Consider the following 21069-nt stretch of genomic DNA (forward strand, 5'->3'; position numbering starts at 1 on the left):
CCGCGTTGTTTCTGGGGCGGGTCGTTTGGGTTATTCTGTCTTTATTTCTGTCTTTAGAAGTTCACCTTTCTTCAATGAGGTTTCCAAGGATGGACAACCGTTAACTTAAGACAAACGTGTGCTTTAAAAACTCTGGACTCTCACGCTGGATCTACAGCCCGATGGTTCCAATATAGAAACAGACACTTCCAATCAAGCCCATTAGGCCCTCACTGCGAGCTTAAGAATATTTTTATTTTCGAGAGCCAGGAGGTACCCATAATCCTTGGTTTCTCTGCAGCTACCGTGTCACAGCTTTCTGTCCTCATATGGACATGAGGAGGTTTGATGTGTCTCACTGTCCGATATTGGTCCCCTCAGTCTATGAACACTGGGGAGACCGTGTGTCCGTAGCTGGAGGTGAGGTTTAGCTAATGAGCGGCGCGATGCGACGCCTTTTCTAGGCGTCTTTGTCCGTCTTCACAAACTGAAGGAAAACAATGTTCTGTTTGATCTGAGGTGGCGGCAGGTCGCTCGTTTAATAACGAGGGAGAGATGAGGCAAGACTCTGACAGAGGTGACAGCGAGGCAAAAAGAAATGGGAGGAGAACTAGGTCTGCTTCAGGTCCTCGGCCGGGTTGGAACGACTGTTTTTAGCTGTGTCTTTGCGTCATTACTTTGGTGATCTGGGCAGGTTTTTTTTTTTGGTTTTTTTTTTAAAAAAGGCTCCAGAAGTAAAAGAGCAGCACATCAGTGACTCAAACGTGTAAATATTTGATTAGTGGTAATATTTCTTGAAAAAGACAAACGACGGACCTTTAAGGCAGTGTCAAGGCTCGATGAGCCACTTTTTCTAAAGTCGCTTTTAGCTTTAAAGTAATGTCAGATATTGTAATAAAGTGATTCTTTGGCCTCGTCGCTCGTTAATCATGACATTAATTCTTACAATTCTAATCTTCTTACTTTATTGATTTCTTTCAGCAGCGCTTCAGTGACGGAGGGTTTAAAAAGAGCTGCAGTGAGCTCATGTCTGTCAGGCACAAAAGAAACGCCCTCGTCTGAGCAAACGTCTTTTATTTTGGCATCTTTGAAAATGACTTCATGGACGGCAGTTTCAGACTCCATCAGCAAAATCAGAAGTATTCCACGCGGATGTTAACCCCAGTGTGTAGAAAAAGAAGGAGAGGGTGAAAAACAGCTTCATTGAGTCACCTGTGAACTGTTTGGGTCTCAAAATACGACCTTCTGTCAGTCATCTCCTCACATACTGATGCGGCATTAGACGCTGCCTTCAGGGCCCCAGGAAAGCAATGCTTCTCCTGTTTGATGTTTTTGATTAGGCTAGCTGACGCGTAAGCTAGCATCGCTGAGAATCCAAATGTGTCAGCTTGATCTTAGAGAAACAAATACTCGGTATACACGCTGTTACGAACTTCCTGGGATTGTAAATGTTGAAAAGATCTGATTGTCAGATCGGAGTTAATCCGATCTGCCAACCTGCTGCGTCGCTTCCTCCTCCCCTTCTTTTCTCTCTTGCCCCACCAAGAGCAGATGAAAACAAAAATAGAAAAAAATCACTCGTTGCACAAAATCTACACACACGGCACACCTGAGAATGCAAAGACCTGGAGCCCCGGAGAACGACAGGAACAGCTTGAGAAAGGTCTGGAGCGGCAGAGATGAGCCCAGGGAGGAGGAGAAGATCTAAAGCCATCTGTTCTCCACAGGCAAACATCGTATACTTTTCTCTACATGCGAGCTTTTCTCTTTTTGCAGCTTTAGTACAAAAACACAGACTGATGTTAATGATAAAAAAACATTTTCCGTTTTGTAAAAGAGAGCTGTCTCCCCCCGTGGTCGTGTATCCACCGATGCACAACGGTTATGTGTACATTATTTACATATACAACAATAGAAAAATCTGGATTTCTCTTGTGGACATGTATCACAAAAAAGACCCAAAAAACAGTTACATCAGATTCAGGTTAGCTGTGAAATATTCTCAATGTCCTTTAATTTACAGCAGCAGAGAAGATAAATGTGGGACACCTGACTCCCGAAAAGGTTTTGCCTCCAGATCTGGTACCATAAACTGAACCAGAACGAGACTCACTTCATGTTGTCAGGGGTATGCGAGTCATTTGCAGCGTGAGAACATGGCGGTTGTGGAAATAGCATTGCAGAAACAGACACAGCGGATGTAGAAAACGTCGCCACCTGATGGCCAAACCGGGTGTCTGGAAAAACTACTTTATGGCTATCGTGATACAGTTGTTGACCGAAACACTGAAATCATTTAACGGTTCCATATTATCCGGGAATTCCATCTATGCGATAAATATACCCTGATTTCAGAAGCGTACTGGTTTCAGTTAGTTGACATCTGATTCGGTTCAGGTCAAAAGAGACAATTTTGGCGGCCACAGGAAAAAGAGGCAACTGATGACGAAAGCTAACCTACCGATGACAAAACAAGAGAGCGGGAAAAACGATCACCTAAAACAGGACCAAGCAAACCGAAGGGCGCTGTTTCCAATCAGATTTTCTGATTTACATTTGTTAGAAGGCTGGGCTGCTAGCGATAGCACTGTTGCTAACACCATCGTTATGGCTGCTTTATGCTAACACAGAAGAGAACAGAGCCGTTCAGCTTGAACTCTGAAAGTGTCCTGAAATCAGGCGGTAAGCAGAGGTTCGAACTGTGAGGAAATCAGTGGGGAAACCTTTGAATTCCACAAGGACCACACTGAGCAATTGATCATTAAAAATATATCATCGCGTTAAAACTTGTCGAGAAATCCTCCTCATTCTTTCACAGGGTCAGGTGCTGCCACCAGGGGGTGCTGCACTCGACATGGCTGAAGGTCTTTGCATTCTGGGAAATAAAACAGAAGTGAAAGCGGAGATCTGGAGACTCTGGATGCCAAAAAAAGTCAGTGTGATGTGCTTCTTCTTGCCACAGGTGCATGGACATAAGGCACAGGCACAGTTCCCCTCTTTCAACAGAGCGGCTCGCGCTAGTTTGTCCTTTTCTTAAAAAAATAAACATCCCAGTGCGAGAAACAAGTAGGGTGATCACCGCTGACGTCCGAGGAGGTCACTGAGGAGGGTTCTCCTGCTCTTCTGGCACCATCCACAAGAACGGAGTTCCGTTCATTTCGGGAAGGAAAGAAAATAGAACCGAAACCTCAAAAAAAGAAGCTAACAGAGCCGACGTCAGCAGAAGTTACTGGGTTAACCTGATGATGTTCTGTCGCGTTGGGCAGAAACTCTGCTGGATTGAAGCTGACTAACACGGAACCATTTTTACAGATGACCGCCGTCATCCCGAAGGTAGTCGACTGGATTTACATCCAGACTCTTGTCACCGACGGGCTAACGTTCCGTTCTGCACACATCTGAAAAGCAGCAGGACAAATCCGGACAAATGCAGTGGGCGGAGCCTGTTGCCATGGGTGATCACCCCAGTGATTCTGGTACTGAACTGGAGTTCAGGGAACGCGTGGCTACCTCTGGAGGATTCCCTCAGTTTTCTCCAGGGGGAAAAGTGTATATGTGTGTGTGTGTCTTGAATGTTAGAACTGTCCAACATTGCCGTTGTGATGGAAATGAAGGATAAAACCTGCAATTCTGCGCATCTTTCATATTTTTGGTTCTTTATGATGTTATAAAGACAAAATCAGTGGAAACTTTTAGCTTAGCGACACATTAATCGAGCCTAACATCAGTGTGTATGTGTGTGTGTGTGTCGGGGGGGATCCGTTTGCATCCTAAAGTCCTCAGATATGTGTACTTGGGTCTATTTCCTGTCTGTTCCGTGTGTTGTCACACCCGTGTCCGTCAGTCCTAGAGGCAGACGTTGTTGCTGATCTGACAGGTGGACCCGGTGCCAGCCTGGGACAGGAAAAGCCTCCCGTTGGGGCAGACGCAGACCTCGTACACGCTCTGCCTGGTCCCGGAGGATGAGGAGCTGATAGAGGCCTTCCCCTCGGGCAGCCGCATCAGACGGATCCTGCGGGCATCCAGGGAAATCTGGGGTGGAGTCAAAGAGAAAGGTGAGAATTCCAGGGAAAGGTGAAGTGGAAACTCTGACTTTTCTACTTTGAATGGGACAAACTGGTCCCACATGGGCCAAAACAGGTGAAAATGTGCCGGGTAAGCTGTCTTTAACCTACAGGTGAGAACCGTTCTGTGCTTTATGGAGTCTTTTTACAGCTCTTCCTAACTGTCCTGGAAGTTTCCAGGCTCGGTGGAGCGGATGGCCGGAGGAACATAAATGACTTTTAGAGCCGGAGGAGAGCCATCCACCCATGCTGGAAATCCCCTCGAGTGAGTGATTTAGTCTTTTCATCTTGTCATTTTTCAGTCTCAACAGGAAAATTCATCCCTCCATCACCTGGACGTCGCAGTTCAGGTGGGTCGGTCAGCAAAATCTCTGTGTTTAACAGCTTATTCGGCTGATTCGCTCCGTCTTTCAGGCAAAGTTTCTGAAGTTCAGCCGTTCGCATCTGTTTAAAATAGTAAAAAGTTGAATATAATTCTAAAAAGGCTCTAAGTGGACGTGGAAACGAGCGTTTTTCGACAAGGTTTTGTGAGTCTGAGCCACACTTTGGGTCACTCGTCTTTACGGTTCTTCACATCGGAAGGAAACAAACTCTTGCATCTGTGGCAGAAAGCAAACCCGTGAGCCATCTTCAGCCTCATTAAGACCCAGATAATCCTCATTAACCCTCCTGCTGCTGCTTTATCAAGAGGTTCTGCGGTTAAAACCTGAAACATCACGTAAATTTGAAAGCCAAACGCAGCAGGAGAGCACTCTTTCATCTTCACTCCTTCGTAAAAAACGTCTGTCGTCCATCTGTTCTCTTCACTCCCTTCAGTGGATGGTTGATTGGAACAGAACCATCCTTCTCCCCCTCTGACACGAACCCCCCGCCGTTTTCACGCCCACCCTTGAGAGGCTCCTGCGGGGCTTCTGAAGAAGAGGAGCTCTCAGGCCATAAAAAGGTAACAGGAGCCATTACTGGGCAACTTGGGAAGGCATCGTAACCAAATGACCCGGAACACATTTAAAGCACTTTAAAGTACACTCTCAGTCGGCTGGAAGAGACGGAGGCCAGGGAACAAATCTGTCACGGGAAGACAGTCGGAAGCGCTGTCCGCATGGGGCTGGACGGGCCTCATAAACCCAGGAGAAACACCGACTGTACAGAGCTCAGGACACTCCTGTGATAATTATTGCAAAATGATGCTGATGTTGCCACGGGAACGTCGATTGGCGCACCTCCTGATGAGATTTAGACTTGGTGCTAAGGCTACACCCCTGCTCCCTGCAGAGCTAGCTTACACTAGGCTGCAGGGTCCAAACTCAGCCATTAGTCAGCCTCCAGGGTGAGATGTGGACGGTCTGGTCTCAGAGAGAGTTCCTGTGTCTGTCAGTGAGGATTGTGGGTAATGGCCAACGGCACTGTTATTGCTGCGGCGGCCCCGACGGGTGTGGAGGAGAGATTGATCGCCTGTGTGTGTGAGAGAGACAAAAAGTCTAACAAATGGACATTTGTTGCACTAATGGAGCATGAGAACCTGATTGTAATTACACAAATTGACCATCATCAGTACAACGGCCTAATTGTCCAACAGACAACATCAAGGAAAGGTGGTGTGGGCGGGGCTTCTGGCCTGCAACAACCCAAGGGCACCTTCCTGAGGGGCCCCCTGGGGTCAGCGTCTCGTATCAGCCAAACGGAGGAAATGTTTTTGTGGGAAACAGTTTCTTTTCCCACTAATCCTCTGCTGATTTCAACAGATCTGACATGACACGACTGCCGCAACCTGTGGTGGGAAATCCTTTTATCAGTGCAGCCGACTGTGCGGAATATGAGGCCTGATGTGCGTAACCAATCGCGAGATGGATGGAGGAATTTAGGAGGGGTGTGTGGGAAGAGGCGGCATTAAGACGAAGACGGGATGAGCGAGACGGAAAAGGGGAGATAAGCAAAGTTAAAGACAGAAAGAGGGCAGAGAAAGGAGGGGAGGGATACGAGAGGGCTGGGAAGTTGATAAGGATCCCGGAAAAGTTGTTTAATGCGTGATTCAAAGTTTCTGCGAGAGATTCTGGTGGACGTCCAACAACAGCCAGCCAGTGATTTGACTGTTGGCTCGGGTTTTCTACAACCTGGACAGGAGAAGTGTTGATTACAGGCGGTATTCCAGTATCAGCCAGAATGGCCGGAGGACAAAAAAACCCAAAAAACTCTGGCGTTGACCGCCGGTGAAAGCTCTGGAGGTCCTTAACAAAGATAATTAGCTCATTTTGTGGAAAATACAAAACAGCGTGGGATCGTTTCTCCTCTGTGTTGCTTCCAAAACAACCAGTTTGGCAGCTCTGGCGTGATCTACCCAGTATAGCCAGTACAGTACAAGTGAAAGCAGGAGAATTGAGGACCCACCTCTCCGTCTTTGGACTCCAGGCGCAGCTCGTTCCTGCAGATGGCTTGGATGTCTCCGGCCTCAGCCAGGATCTGGATGCCTTTGGGGGCTTCCATCAGCAGCGAACGTGTCGGAGATTCCAGCCTGGGAACACAAAGATCCGTTAGTGACGTTTTCAGCTGAGCTGTGGACATTAATTGCATGTTCGACCGTATGTTCCCAGAACTCCGAGAAGAGGAACAAGAGCTCCCGGTTTGAGCTGAGGCAGCGGTCAATTCAGCCACTCTCCTCTTGTTTTTCTAAAGAGTTTTTCTAAATTGCTGCTGAAACGATCGGGGTCTAATTGAAGCCGGGTTCTCGTAAACAAAAGTCATGCTTCTGAAAACCTGTTTATTAGAGCGTTTGAGCGATCTGTCATCCTGACAACCCACAGGAGGCAGCGCAGATTTGTTTTATCATCTTTTAACAGAAGAATCCCCCTTCTGCCGACGGTCAGCGGCGGTCTGGGAGGACCGAGGGGACATTTTTGAGAGGACGAGCCTGAAGGTCGTCCCACTCTGGGACTGAAGCGACGCCAAGATGGCTGAGTTAAAATCCAGCTTTCCTCTGGGGTAAAACACGACTTATGTAGCAACAAATGTGAGTGAAAAAGAAGAGAGACCTGGTCTAACATCTCCTCCAACTCTTCCTCCTTCACCTCTTTCTTGCTTCGGCTGGCTCTCGCCACTCCAGCTCGCTTGTGCTTTTGTTCCTCCGTTGGTCTCTCCATCCCTCTGTCCATTTTACCTCCGCTCCTGCGGCCCACACTGATCTCAGTAACTGTGGGAACGGTCTGTCCCCACCACAGCATTTAGGTCATCAGTTCAGCTGCTCACAGAGCGATCGGCTCTCCCAGATTGCCATTTAACCTGTGATTTTCTGCGTGGAACCGCAGCCCCGATTCCAGAGTGTAGCACCTGTGTTTATGAGCCCGGAGCGTTCTGAAAACCACGTCTGTAAAACAGCAGGTGATTGGACGGGGGACGTGTGTGGACGAAGGTAATTCTGTCCTCAGGTTTGAAGCAGTGTGAGTTCACAGTATCCCTGCTGTCAATAAGCCCCATTTCCTGTTATCTTTAGATGGTTGATACGAGGAGGAGGCGGGAGAACTTATTAACCTTTGGTCGCAGTCCCAGATGTGAAGCCATGAACAGAGAGGAGATAAGCAGATGTATAGAACTATAGCAGTATAGGTCAACATCATCTGCAAAGCATCGCATTCCTGCTAGCGATCTGAACACACATCTCCTGAACTGGCCTCCGGTCTGAAATAATAAACAGTTTATTAATATTGTAGAGGCGTAAAAGCCTCCAGCTGGATGTGGTGAGAAACCCCTGGCCTGTCGTGCAAACGTGGCATCTTTTATCGCTCCATGACAGGAAGTCTACAGAGGCGTCCTCTGCAGGGATGAGTCCAGCCGAGCGGCTTCCTGGGAGGATCCCAGCCGCGTTTTAATCCTCACGCAGGAGTCCGTAAACAGTTCTTGTGTCACCTTCATGCTCACGCCTGTTTTCAAAGGCTACACCTCCCCCTCTCCCCTTATGATGCAGTCTGGACTGAACCAAACGTTCCCCTTCTCGGTGGACAGAATACCGGACTGATGTCCAGGTTCTTGGTGAAACGTTTGGAACTAAAGTGGGTTTGATGTTCAGTAAAATCCACAAACATCCGGATTTCTACCTAAAACAGAAGTCATTATTTCTGATTGAAGTTTTCCTCATCCTGCGTATCTCCACTTCCTTTCCCAGAGCTTCCCATCCATCCTCGTTATCTCCGCTCTGAGCCGCTCGGGACATCCATCATGACGCACTATCAAATCCAGGCGCGCTGCTGTTTTACCGCCACAAAGACGCTTGTCTGATGCAAACGCACATCCTGAGGACGAGGACGGGGCCCCACGGATGGATGTGGCACTTATGGTTCCGAGGAAAACAACGCTGACGTCACCGGGTGTGACGGGGTTAATCTGTGAAATAGGATTTGAATCTGCGATTGCGCCCTGCTGGGGGGGTGGGGGGGTGGGGGGGCGTCAGGGGGAGATGGGGTTTTTGTTACGCTCGGCTGGACCAGCTCTCTTCCCCACATCATTAGGTGTTTGTGCCATATTTCACTTTCAATTGGCTGGTTGTCACCAAAGATGCGTCGACCTGTGAAGACGGATGATGCTGAATGCAGGATGAGGAGACAGTTGTGATAATCCCAGATTTCAGAAAAACAGCGTTATAATGAAACGCCATCAGACGTCTGACATTGAAGATGTTGGACCCACTTTCAGCTCCTCTTTCTTTGATCCCTTTGTCTCTCTTGCTCTAAATCTCATCTTTTCCCGTCTTTGTCCCTTAAATTCTCTTTGACAACACCCAGTGTGTCCCTCACACCTTTATTTCTCACCTTAGTCACACTCATTTCATCTCCATTTCAGGTGCCTTAATCATCTTAAAACTGTGATTTCCTCCTCTTTTTTACTTTTCCTTCAGTCAGTGCAGAAATCCTCTGAAGCCTAAACTTCAGCTCTGGGTTCTTCTTTTGATGGTTCTACACCTTGATAACTGGACAGGACGTGGGCTGACTTACACCTGTGAGGTTTCACAGTAAAAACAGAACCAGGAGGTCCAGAGAACAGCCTCCAGAGCTCAGAGGTCCAGATCTGGAGAAGATTAGCAAAAATATTCTGCTGCAGTGAGGAAAATGTTCTAGCTAAGGGGTGTGACAAAGAACCCAGTGGTCAGTCTGGTAGAGCTGTAGAGATCCAGAGGACAGGAGAACGTTCCAGAAGGTCAACCATCACCGCGCTGCACCAGCTCAGCTCAATATCAGAGATATATTGGTTCCCGACTCACCTGAGCTCTTTGAAGGGCTCGGCTCTGACGTGCGACGTCTCCACAGATTTGCTGAAGACGGCTCCTTCGGCCCCTGAAATCACAGGAGGCGACATCAGATGTGAATCACAAGCTCCGCCCCCCCGATCAATGGACATAATCTCCACGACTCGGCCGATCCATACGGCTCCGCTCGGCGCCAAGGCCCTCGTCTCGCCTCGCTGCTAACAAGGAGCCGCGCACGTTTGAGGAGTCCTCTAATGGAATATCATGTTTTTGTTATGAATCCAGCCGCTGTGGTATCGATCCGGCCGTGGAAAAAAACGTAAGAACAAACCGGCGAGCTGGTTCCGAAGAGACCCGCCTTCAGGAACCCTGCAGTTCCGTTTAGAACCTCCTGCTGGCGCTCCAAAAACGAACTCGAGAGTTCAATGATGTTGGATCAGAGGTGAGGACGAAGCAGAAGCCCGTCGTTAGAAATTCCAGCTCTCCGCCGGTATGGAAAGAACAAAAAGCGTTCTTTTGGCTCCTGGCTGTCGTGCCCGATGGCGGAACCGTCATTTTAATTCATCTTAGCGCAAGGACGGAAAGTTCAAACACGATGGAGCATCGCGCACGGCGCGGAATTTTAATATTTCAAATAATGATAGCCAGACGATGTGAGTCCAGGGTGTCATAAGGCCTCCCACCCAGCAGGGGGAGACAAAGGCCAGCTGGGTGACACTTAAAAATGAAAATATTTTTAGATATTAAATCACGAACTCAAGGACAGGAAAGTAATTTTTTTACGCTAGTGACTTTGACAAAGAGTGTGAAGAAGGGACTTGGGCCCTTTAAAATGCAGCGTTTATTGACACGGTGACACAGTTGATGTTTCTATTAGAGTGTGACGGCGCCATTCGGACGGTCTTTGCTGAATAATAAAACCTTCATCTGCTGTTCTGATCTGTGTGACGTGATGTGTTCGTGGTCTGGCCGAGTGTTGGTGGTGTGTGTGTGTGTGTGTGTGTGTGTGTGTGTGTGTGAGAGAGAGAGAGAGAGAGAGGAAAAATAAATGACACCATTAAAAATGAATATGTGTGTCCAGCATGTTTGTGTTTATGATGCTGTCGTCGCACCAGAGGATGATATCATCTGCTCACACACACACACACACACACACACACTCACACACACACACACGTTCGGTCAGCCCTGATCCCAAAACAAAATTCAGCCTTCTTCGTGATGCTTCTTAGCACAAAGATCTCCATTTTCTTGCACTTTTACTGATTCTTTTGCTGTTTTAATGGAATCATTTGTTTCAACCATCGACATCTGTCAGTCATCATAGTTTATAATAATAAACATGCAAACAGATGCATACATGCTTTAGCTAGCTGCTGCTACCTGTAACTAAGTTATCCGAGGGATGATCAAAGAAACAAATATTTGAAGTATCTTAAGTTCTCCCATATCTGAAGTCTTAAGGAAAACGAATTTAATCAGAACGAGTAATAAATGAAAACAGCTTTAGATTTTCTATTGTTAGCATTTCCTGTTGTAGCTAATTTAAGCAACTGCAGAACTCCCAGAGTTCAACCTGCAGCTGCTCTTGTGATATGGAACATATATTGGCAATATTTGTTTGTTTATTTATTCTAAAACGACACGGCGCTAATAGAAACAAAGCAAATTAGCATGGCTAATAAATGAAAACAGCTGTGAACAAACAGCAACTTTTTAAGGAACTGTAAAACTCTCAGATGGATCACAATTATACTTGATTAAGACTTAATCATTATTGATTATAGAGTCCTGCCACGTGCTCCGAGTAAATGTTAGCACTGGCGTACCTGAAGGAAACACGCCGCCATGGATGACTGCCAGAACATTATTGCGCAGATGTGGCGGCTTCCTGTCTCGCTGTCTGAAGCCCCTTGAGCGGCTCACGCGGCTGAATTTCTGATGTTCTGGGTGATTTCACGATAACCTGCTGTCGTGTGTTATTATCAAACACAGCACCCGCTGAGAGCGCACGGTTCCCAGAAACATCCTGTCTCCGCTGGGCAGCGCACAAACTGCCCAGTTAATGGGTGTATTTGTCCACAGGACACTGGCAACACAAAGGGGCGCTTCAGATGTTCAAATCTTATTTTGATTAAAGGTTTTGTGTCATATTTAAGGTTTTTTTTTTTGGTGTTGTTTTATTTCCCTCCCAAAGGCCAACAGCCAGCGGAACATCCAAAACCCCAGTGCTATAGCAGCATTCAGCATGTTAGCATGTTGCTGGTACCTCATGTAAATTAGCATAGCACCATTTTAGTATGATCTCTCTTTCATTCATAAGAAAATCAGCCCAAACATCAAACTGCAGATTATGAGGAGCTAAAGACAAAACTGCCGCTCATAATTGTGCAGAAGCAGGAAGTTTAATAAGCAGGCATTTAATATTTTACCTCCTGCCCTCTATTATCTTTTGCCTCTCGCGCTGTCATCAGCTTGCGCTGCTTTTCTCTGCAGCCGTGTGTCATATTCCTCCTCTTTAGTATTTCAGTCAGACTGCAGGTGAAGCCAGCAGCCCTGGCTAATAAATAGGCAGCACAGCCTTCCAAGGAGCTTTGGCCTTTCTCCTCCGAACGCTCCAAAGAAGTCAGCGGCTTTCATTACCGGGAGGCAATTCTACACCTCAACACTGAGTTTAGGCTGTCAAACAGGGAACGCAGCCCGCAGATTAGAGAGCAAAGAACCAGGACGGAGATCAAAGCCAGAGTTGAATATGAAATCAAAGAAGCAGCGAGTATATGAACAGGAGGGCTATAAATGGAAGACAAGCTAACTGCGTTAGCCTGCTGACAGACTCTCAACTGTCATCGGGGAGAGTCCGCAGGATTAGTGCCAGCCAGGAAAGATGCCGCCAGTCACTTCTTCCCCAGAAGAAATCATTCACTCTGAGTCATTTCTGCTTTTCCTGCCAGGATCCGCTGACGGAGCTGGATGACGCCGCCGCCTGACTGACAGACCCGTCCAGAGACGGACACGTGTTTAACAAGGCCAGTGTGGCATCAGTGACAGCAGAGGCACCGCTAGCACATCATCCCAGCATGCACTGGGTGAGGAGCTGTCACTCACAAACACGCGTGTGGGTGTTGGCGCTGTGCGAGCAAGCTAACATGTGAGTGTGTGACTGTGTCTCGTTCTCCTTAACAGCGATGTAATCAGGCCTCATCTGCCGGTCCAAGTGCTCCCCAGAGACCCGGATCGATTTGTCCCACCTGCACCCTTCTGCCGTTCCTTCTCTCTCTCCTTTTGCCTCGTAAACGTTCACCATCCGATCGATGGAGACTCATCTCGGGGTTTCTTTTCAACTTCCTGCAGCCAAAATACTGTGTCTCCTCCTTCATCCACTCTGTTTCCTGACTCCTTCGCCTCCATCCCATCCCTCCACTCTTCCGTCCCATCTTCCATCCCCCTCCTCTCCAGGAATAACCCCCTCGTGTCATAGTTTTTACTTCCTCAACGCCCTCATTTAGCCTCCCTTGAAGACATTTGCTCATTCCTTCCATCCTTTCATGCCTCATCTCACTCTCTTCCTCTCCACCCTCTCATTTTCATCCCCTCATTATTCCTTTACTTCCCTCTACATTTTACTTTCCCTCTCTTCTCTCATTTTTATTTCTTTCTCTCTACCTGGATGCTCACTGTTGGCTTTTTTTTACGGCTGTCATTTTGTAAATTGGCCCTGAAATTTTGAGTGTGCGCGAGCAAAACTTCTGTGCTTCACAGGACGACACCCTAGCTCCCCCTATTGGTAAGAAAATAAGAATCTACAATTATAATAACCTTTTTTTCCTCCTACACGCTCCTGTCTGACCTTTATTTTGATGATCCACAGCGCACTCCCTCTCATGCATTAGCTAAGATGTTGCGACGGGAACAGAACGAAAGATCCTTGGTGCCTATTTTCACCTGAGCAGTGAAATCAGGGTAGCGTGATGTTGGGTGGAAAACAGTGACACTTTCAAAGACTGTGGAACTCTTTATTTTGCTTTTGGTCTTTCTAAAAGCCCCCCCCCCCTCGAACAAATCCTTCCTTTTTCTTCCTCCTGTGTTTCTCCATTCATCCACCCATTCCTTCTACACCTCATTTCCCTCCCTGTGTCCTGCTTTCTCTCTCCGTTCTTCTCTCTGTACACTTGTTTCATCCCCTCATGTTCCATCTCCTTCCACTCCCTCGGATTTGCACCGTCGCCCTTCTTTTGTGTCTTTTCCCTCCAATTTGACTTCCTCCCTCTCCCCCTCTTTGCCAGTGATCCCGCGTGGCTTCAGAGGTTGTCTTAGAAACGCATAAATATTTGAAAACCTGTTTTTTTTCTCCAAAATAATAGTAAATTATAACCGACTGCTAATCAAAGTCGACGCGTTCCTCCAAAAATGATCCCTTGTCCTTGAAGAGCAACATTAGGGAAGGAAAATAGAGTCCAAATGGAAGATTAACTGACCTTATAAAAGCCTCAACGAAAGATTTGCCATCAAACGGCGGCCCCTCCGCCACAGGGCAGAGGCTTTGTTCCTTCGTGCCAGAGCTGTCGGTGGCATTATGGTTATTATGGAGGAAATCGGGTGTTATGGAGACCTGCGCTGATATTAAAGTGCCAGAGGGCGATGCTGCGCCGTCGCCGAGCGAGTCGAAACCTGACGTTGGTTAGTGTCGGGACAGGAAGCAGCGGCAGAAGTGAGGAAGCTGCAGGGACGTGTCTGATGATGTCGTCCAAACCGGAGCTTATACGCGCGGCTCGTGTGCCGACACGAGCATGACATTGTCAGAAATCCGTCCCGTATGATAGCTGCTGCTAGCCCGATGAGCCTGTTAGTGAAGCAGAATTAAAGGCTCGTTTATGCTCATTTTACATGCAAAAGCAGGCAACATGCTAAAACTATCCCAGTTTTCAAACATCCGTGTGTTCTTTACGTTAGAGAGGAGGTTCAGTAACGCATCCAGCAGTGGACGTTGCTATTTGTTAGCTACAGTTCCTGCACTGCCACACTGCCCCCTACTGTTTCCAGAGGTACTTCAACTGCTTTCACTGGGAGAAACTTGGAGGGAAATGAAATGATTCGCTCCCTAGTGTTCAGAGCCTTTACTTGTTCCTTCATCTTCCGTCGACCGCTGTTCATTCTTAATTTAATTTCCAGGGAATTAAACTCTGATGAGGTCTCTGAGAGATGGCGAGATGAGGCCCGGCGAGTTACAGATGCGACATATTTACTCTCCCTGTTCAGAGGGCATCGAGCCACACCGCAGGATGACTGGAGCAATATCAATAACTGGGAGACGCGTTTCCCACTTTAGGTTTTTGTCCTCCATTAAAGAGAATGACGGTTGATAGCTGAGAGCCGGATTTAAGAGCAAATGTCAGTCTGTCCCCTGAAATAATAAACCCCAGCAAATGACCGCCTAAAGTGCTGCAGGTGGTCCAGCGAAGGGAGGCCGGCCAGAGCGCCTCTCTGTCAATTCACGGGCAAAATGACCGAAATTTGTATGAGGATGCTGCGAGGGCCAATAAAGGTAAGCAGCTCGAGGGGGGAGGGGGGTCCCTGCTCCCTCCTCCTTTCCTTCCTTGTCTCTCCATCTCACTCTCTGATCTTTGGGTACATTGATGAGGATGATGGTGATGGTGATGGTGATGGTGATGATGATGATGGTGATGATGATGATGATGATGAGGAGGATGATGACCAGGACTTTTCCTGAAGGTGTCTGCTGGACTGATGAGCGGCTTGATTGTCGGAGGGGGCAGTCACACATTATGGTGACATATTTTTAGCTGTCCTCCATCTTATACCTCATTACAGCAGGTCAGACGCACAAAGAGCCGCTGGCAACGTTTAACAGGAGGGGCACCAGGATCTTGCAGGCAGGGGCAGATGGTTGCTGTCAGGTTTTTTTGTGCATATGGACAGCAGTGATTCTTTGTGCTGAAGGTGCTGGGGGGGGACAAAAATGTCCTGAGGCAATAAGGTGGAATTTATTCCCCTGCTGCATGTTCTCCACAGTCCAACTAGTCCTAATTTGCTTCGTGGTACTACAGGAAATCATGCATTCATCGGGACTACTTTCAACAGCGGAGTGATACCACATAATGTCATAATAGTGATCAATGACGAGAGAGCTGACGCTGCAGGGTTGTGGTTACACCTGTGAGAAATGTGGCCACCACCTGTTGATGAACTTTTCTGTGACTCAGAGACTCATGATGGTCCTGTCTAGATCATACTGAAGATTACACCAGAGAAGAAGATTAACACCACAATGATGGTGGAGGAGAACTCAGAGACCCATCTCCAGGATGATTAATGATGTCATACTGCAGCATACGCTGGGGTGACCGAGAGGTTAAGGCGATGGACTGCTAATCCATTGTACCCTGCACGCGTGGGTTTGAATCCCATGGGTGCCATGGGTGGATCTACAAGGGGCAGAAAGCCCCAGACAACAGAGCTCCGAGGATCATTGGGACACACAAACCCCTCCACCAAGGTAAGGTGGTAGCCCAGGAGGGGCATCCTTGTCGCAATTTTACATTTATGGTTCACAATGATGTTGGTGGAGAACTCAGAGACCCATCGAGACCACTGGAGCCCAGCTGCAGGAGTGGAGAGCAACATCTCCACATCAGCCTGACAGATTCACAATTCACATTGTGTTGCAGATTTCACCAGAATTGCCACAAACATCCAGGTAACCATGGTGATGACTGTCAGCCTCTCTATTCCAGACCGCATGAGACAACTGAAGCAATCATAGATGCTCCAACAAGGCTGAGATCAGGAGATCAGGAGACTGTAGACGCAACTTCATGATCTCCACCAAAAGGTAGTGAAGCAAACTGAAAAGTAATTTCCAGGAATCTGACAGGTGACCCATCTGCAGTGGGGCTGCTTGCTTTGTCCAGGATATGGATGTGGCTTAATGATGTCGTACCAGGGCACAAGACGAGGTGGCCGAGAGGTTAAGGCGATGGACTGCTAATCCGTTGTGCTCTGCAGGCGTGGGTTAGAATCCCATCCTTGTCGCACTTTTCCATTTAGAGATCACAATGGTGATCACTGACTGATGGTTTGGGGTTTCACCTGTGAGACATGTGGTGACCACCTGCTGATGAAGCTGTCAGTCCCTCAGAGGTTCACACTGAACGAACACGTGTTAAGATTATAACATGGGTGTTACATGCACCCTAAACGAACTGTATGTTTGTGCAGGAGAAGAGCCACGTCTTTAGAAAGTTCTGCTTATCCCAGTTTGGCTTTTACTAAACCCATGAAGGAGAAGAAACTGCACAGTTGGAGTAAAGAACAATCACAACAATGCTGTAAGTCTATAAATAGCTGATAGAGACTGGTTTAGACTGGTTAGTTTAGAACTGATTAAGCTTCTGAAGTGGGAGGAGAAGGGAGGAGATGTCTTAAAAAACAGTCCAGTTGATCTGTTTCAGGCTGAAGAGAACATCTGACTACTCACGACCATGAATGACCACCAGCCAATTAACCACCACTAACAAGCGAAAACTATTGACCTCCATCTACGACTACATGTTAATCAGTCAAAAAACAGAAAATGTTTTCCAAAGATCTGACATCTCCACAGTTTTCTCTTGTGTCATGCCGATGGGCATCATTTCATGATATCACAGCAGAAGATTTTGTGGCTGAGAGACTCAGGTGATGGACCCATCTGCAGCGGGTTGTCTTGCTTTGTCCAGGATGTGGGTGTGGCTTAATTAGGTCTTATGGAAAAGCAGATGGGGTGGCCGAGAGGTTAAGGCGATGGACTGCTAATCCATTGTGCTCTGCATGCGTGGGTTTGAATCCCGTCCTCGTCGCAGTTTTTTCTCAAGGGTTTGAGAGTGATCACTGACTGAGAAGATCTGAAGCTCATCTCAGATGCAGACAGCTTAAGGAAATGACTGCAAACATGTTGGTTCCAGCCCCTTCACCTTTCACACATGAGAGAAACCAATTTTAACTTTGTTCAGGGGATTTTTGTTCATGCTAATGCTGAAACCTCCTCATAAGAATTGTAATGAGTAACAAATGAGTTAGAACAGGCCTGGCCAACCCGCGGCTCTTTGCCTGGTTTGATGCGGCTCTATCGTTCATATCGAAGTTTGGGTTTGTGTTTTTTTTAATTTGCGTGTTCGCTTCGCTTGAGTTCAATACGGTACTTTCGCCAAAAGCACATGCGCGTTAGATGAAAATACCGCAAAGTTTCTCAGTAGGGACAAGATCTTTTGAGTAAACAATTAGTTTCAAGTTCGCCTTCAAAATGGCAGGAAAAAATGCACGAAAGCTTCGTGACCCGGTTCCGTGATCTACAACTGAAAAGGCCACAGATTGCATTCCTCGCTTTAATGTGGAGCCGCACTGTTGGAAAGCCCCGCCAGTCACAGATGAGGCTGCAGCTGAGTTGGAGATGATCGATCTTTGTGAGGAGCACCAACTGAAACCTGCTTTAAGGGAAGGGGCTATTGAGTTCTGGAAAAGTGTGCCAGTGGAAAAATACCCCAATGTCAAACGGGCTGCGCTTAAGATACTGTCAATATTTGAGTCAACATACGTCTGCGAGTCTGTTTTTTTACCCTAAAACACGTGAAACCAAAGCATCGATCTGTTCTGACTGACACCCATGTGAAAGAATTGCTTCGCGTGGCAACAACTGAATACAAGCCAGATTTGAAGAGGATTGTTCAAAGCAAGGAATGTCAGAAGTCCCACTAAGCAACATGCATAGTAAGAGGGAAAAAGATATTTTAATTATTATATTTTTGTTTGTGGACTTATTTGAACTGAGAATTTGTGTGTGTGAGACAGTGCACACAATGTTCATTGTTGAAAATGACTGGCCCGCGGTCTGTAGAAGTCAAATTCTGTCATTACCATGTTGGTGTGTGACATTTACAATAAATCTGGCTGAGCAGAGGTCTGTGTGTGTGAGGAAAGGATGAGGTGATGTTCATGTGTGCCCATGTGTATGGTGTGGCTCTTTGCGGTAACGCAGTAAAAAATGTGGCTCTTAGGCTCTGACTAGTTGGGCACCCCTGCCTTAGAACATATCAAGATAATCAGTCCAAATATTCAAACTATTTTCGAAATGTCTGCAGTGTTTTGGTCTGATGTGGGATGTTTCTGCTGATGGCTGGATGATGACATAGCTAAAACAAGATGAGGTGACCGAGAGTTTAAAGTGATGGACTGCTAATCCATTGTAATCTGCATGCATGGGTTTGAGTCCCATCCTCATCGCTGTTTTACATTTATCACAATGATGTTGGTGGAGAACTCAGAGACCCATCAAGACCACTGGAACCCAGCTGCAGGAGTGGAGAGCAACATCTCCACATCAGCCTGACAGATTCACAATTGTTCTCATTGTGTTGCAGATTTCACCAGAATTGCCACAAACATCCAGGTAACCATGGTGATGACTGTCAGCCTCTCTATTCCAGACCGCATGAGACAACTAAAGCAATCATAGATGCTCCAACAAGGCTGAGATCAGGAGACTGTAGACGCAGCTTCATGATCTCCACCAAAAGGTAGTGAAGCAAACTAAAAAGTCATCGCCAGGAATCTGACATGTGACCCATCTGCAGTGGGTTTGCTTGCTTTGTCCAGGATGTGGGCGTGGCTTAATGAAGTCATGTCAGGCCACAAGACGAGGTGTCCGACAGGTTAAGGCGATGGACTGCTAATCCATTGTGCTCTAAACGCGTGGGTTTGAATCCCATCCCCGTCGCTGTTTTACATTTATGGTTCCAAGATCGCTGCCTTCGGCTGCCACACAATGCACGTGACCTCCTTGTCCCCCCCTGCAGGTGGTTAACCCACAGGAAGATGATCCCATGTTGCCTCTTCCAGCTGTGCCCGGCCGGACTCCATGGGCAGAGATCCACCAGGTGCTCGCAAACGCCCTGCCCCAAGGCCTGGCTCCAGGAGGGGGGTGATCTGCATCGGGGCAAGGGAAACTTAGAACCAATATTGTTACTCGTCATTAGGGGGTCAAGGGCTACACATTGTCTGATCCCTCACATAAGACCTGTTTCCCATGGGTGGCCCTACCAGGGGAAGAAAGCCCCAGACAACAGAGCTCCGAGGATCATTGGGACACACAAACCCCTCCACCAAGGTAAGGTGGTAGCCCAGGAGGGGCATCCTCGTCGCAGTTTTACATTTATGGTTCACAATGATAATGGTGGAGAATTTAGAGACCCATCAAGACCACTGAAGCCCAGCTGCAGGAGTGGAGAGCAACATCTCCAGATCAGCCTGACAGATTTTACCAAAATGTCCACAAACATCCAGGTAACCATGGTGATGACTGTCAGCCTCTCTATTCCAGTCTGCATTGTGACATCTTGAAGAACACCACCTTCAATGTTTTACAGAAATGTACATGAGAGAACTAAAACAATCACTGATGCTCCAACAAGGCTGAGATCAGGAGACTGTAGACGCAGCTTCATGATCTCCACCAAAAGGTCGTGAAGCAAACTAAAAAGTCATCGCCAGGAATCTGACATGTGACCCATCTGCAGTGGGTTTGCTTGCTTTGTCCAGGATGTGGGCATGGCTTAATGATGTCATACCCAGCCACAAGACGAGGTGGCCGAGAGGTTAAGGCGATGGACTGCTAATCCATTGTGCTCTGCACGCGTGGGTTCGAATCCCATCCTTGTCGCACTTTTCCATTTATAGATCACAATGGTGATCACTGACTGATGGTTTGGGGTTTCACCTGTGAGACATGTGCTGACCACCTGCTGATGAAGCTGTCAGTCCCTCAGAGTTCACACTGAATGAACACATGTTAAGATTATAACATGGGTGTTACACACACCCTAAACGAACTGTATGTTTGTGAAGGAGAAGAGCCACGTCTTTAGAAAGTTCTGCTTATTCCAGTTTGGCTTTTACTAAACCCATGAAGGAAAAGAAACTCTGCAGAGTTGGAGTAAAGAACAATCACAACAATGCTGTAAGTCTATAAATGGCTGATAGAGACTGGTTTAGACTGGTTAGTTTAGAACTGATTAAGCTTCTGAGGTGGAGGAGAAGGGAGATGTCTTAAAAAACAGTCCAGTTGATCTGTTTCAGGCTGAAGAGAAGATCTTACTACTCACGACCATGAATGACCACCAGCCAATTAACCACCACTAACAAGCGAAAACTATTGACCTCCATCTACGACTACATGTTAATCAGTCAAAAAATAGAAAATGTTTTCCAAAGATCTGACATCTCCACAGTTTTCTCTTGTGTCATGCCGATGGGCATCATTTCATGATGTCACAGCAGAAGATTTTGTGGCTGAGAGACTCAGGTGATGGACCCATCTGCAGCGGGTTGTCTTGCTTTGTCCAGGATGTGGGTGTGGCCTAATTAGGTCATATGAGCACACAAGACGAGGTGGCCGAGAGGTTAAGGCAATGGACTGCTAATCCATTGTGCTCTGTGCGCGTGGGTTAGAATCCCATCCTCGTCGCAGTTTTTTCTCAAGAGTTCAAGAGTGATCACTGACTGAGAAGATCTGAAGCTCATCTAAGATGCGGACCGCTAAAGGAAATGACTGCAAACATGTTGGTTCCAGCCCCTTCACCTTTCACACATGAGAGAAAACCAATTTTAACTTTGTTCAGGGGATTTTTGTTCATGCTAATGGTGAAACCTCCTCATAAGAACTTTAATGAGTAACAAATGCCTTAGAACATATCAAGATAATCAGTCCAAATATTCAAACTATCTTCTAAATGTCTGTCGCGTTTT

General features: G+C 47.1%; 1 protein-coding gene and 4 non-coding genes across 6 annotated transcripts in view; 4 read left to right on the forward strand and 1 right to left on the reverse strand.

The window, feature by feature from the left end:
* Positions 1-1036: 1036 nt before the first annotated feature.
* The window catches only part of sgcd (sarcoglycan, delta (dystrophin-associated glycoprotein)), a 113931-nt gene continuing 93898 nt past the window's right edge, over positions 1037-21069 (reverse strand). For both annotated transcript variants that reach the window (XM_057054138.1, XM_057054137.1), the window contains 3 exons: positions 9289-9361; positions 6429-6552; positions 1037-4011 (listed from right to left, as the gene is read on the reverse strand). In XM_057054138.1, coding sequence (XP_056910118.1) covers positions 3826-4011; positions 6429-6552; positions 9289-9361 — 383 coding nt within the window. In that variant the 3' untranslated portion in view covers positions 1037-3825. The remainder of the gene's footprint in view (positions 4012-6428; positions 6553-9288; positions 9362-21069) is intronic.
* Positions 16242-16323, forward strand: trnas-gcu (transfer RNA serine (anticodon GCU)). The gene has a single exon. It is a non-coding gene; the product is annotated as a tRNA-Ser (tRNA).
* trnas-gcu (transfer RNA serine (anticodon GCU)) lies at positions 17048-17129 on the forward strand. Its single transcript has one exon. It is a non-coding gene; the product is annotated as a tRNA-Ser (tRNA).
* On the forward strand, positions 19903-19984 carry trnas-gcu (transfer RNA serine (anticodon GCU)). Its single transcript has one exon. It is a non-coding gene; the product is annotated as a tRNA-Ser (tRNA).
* On the forward strand, positions 20707-20788 carry trnas-gcu (transfer RNA serine (anticodon GCU)). Its single transcript has one exon. It is a non-coding gene; the product is annotated as a tRNA-Ser (tRNA).

Source organism: Takifugu flavidus, chromosome 14 (genome assembly GCF_003711565.1).
Source record: "Takifugu flavidus isolate HTHZ2018 chromosome 14, ASM371156v2, whole genome shotgun sequence".
NCBI lineage: Eukaryota > Metazoa > Chordata > Actinopteri > Tetraodontiformes > Tetraodontidae > Takifugu > Takifugu flavidus.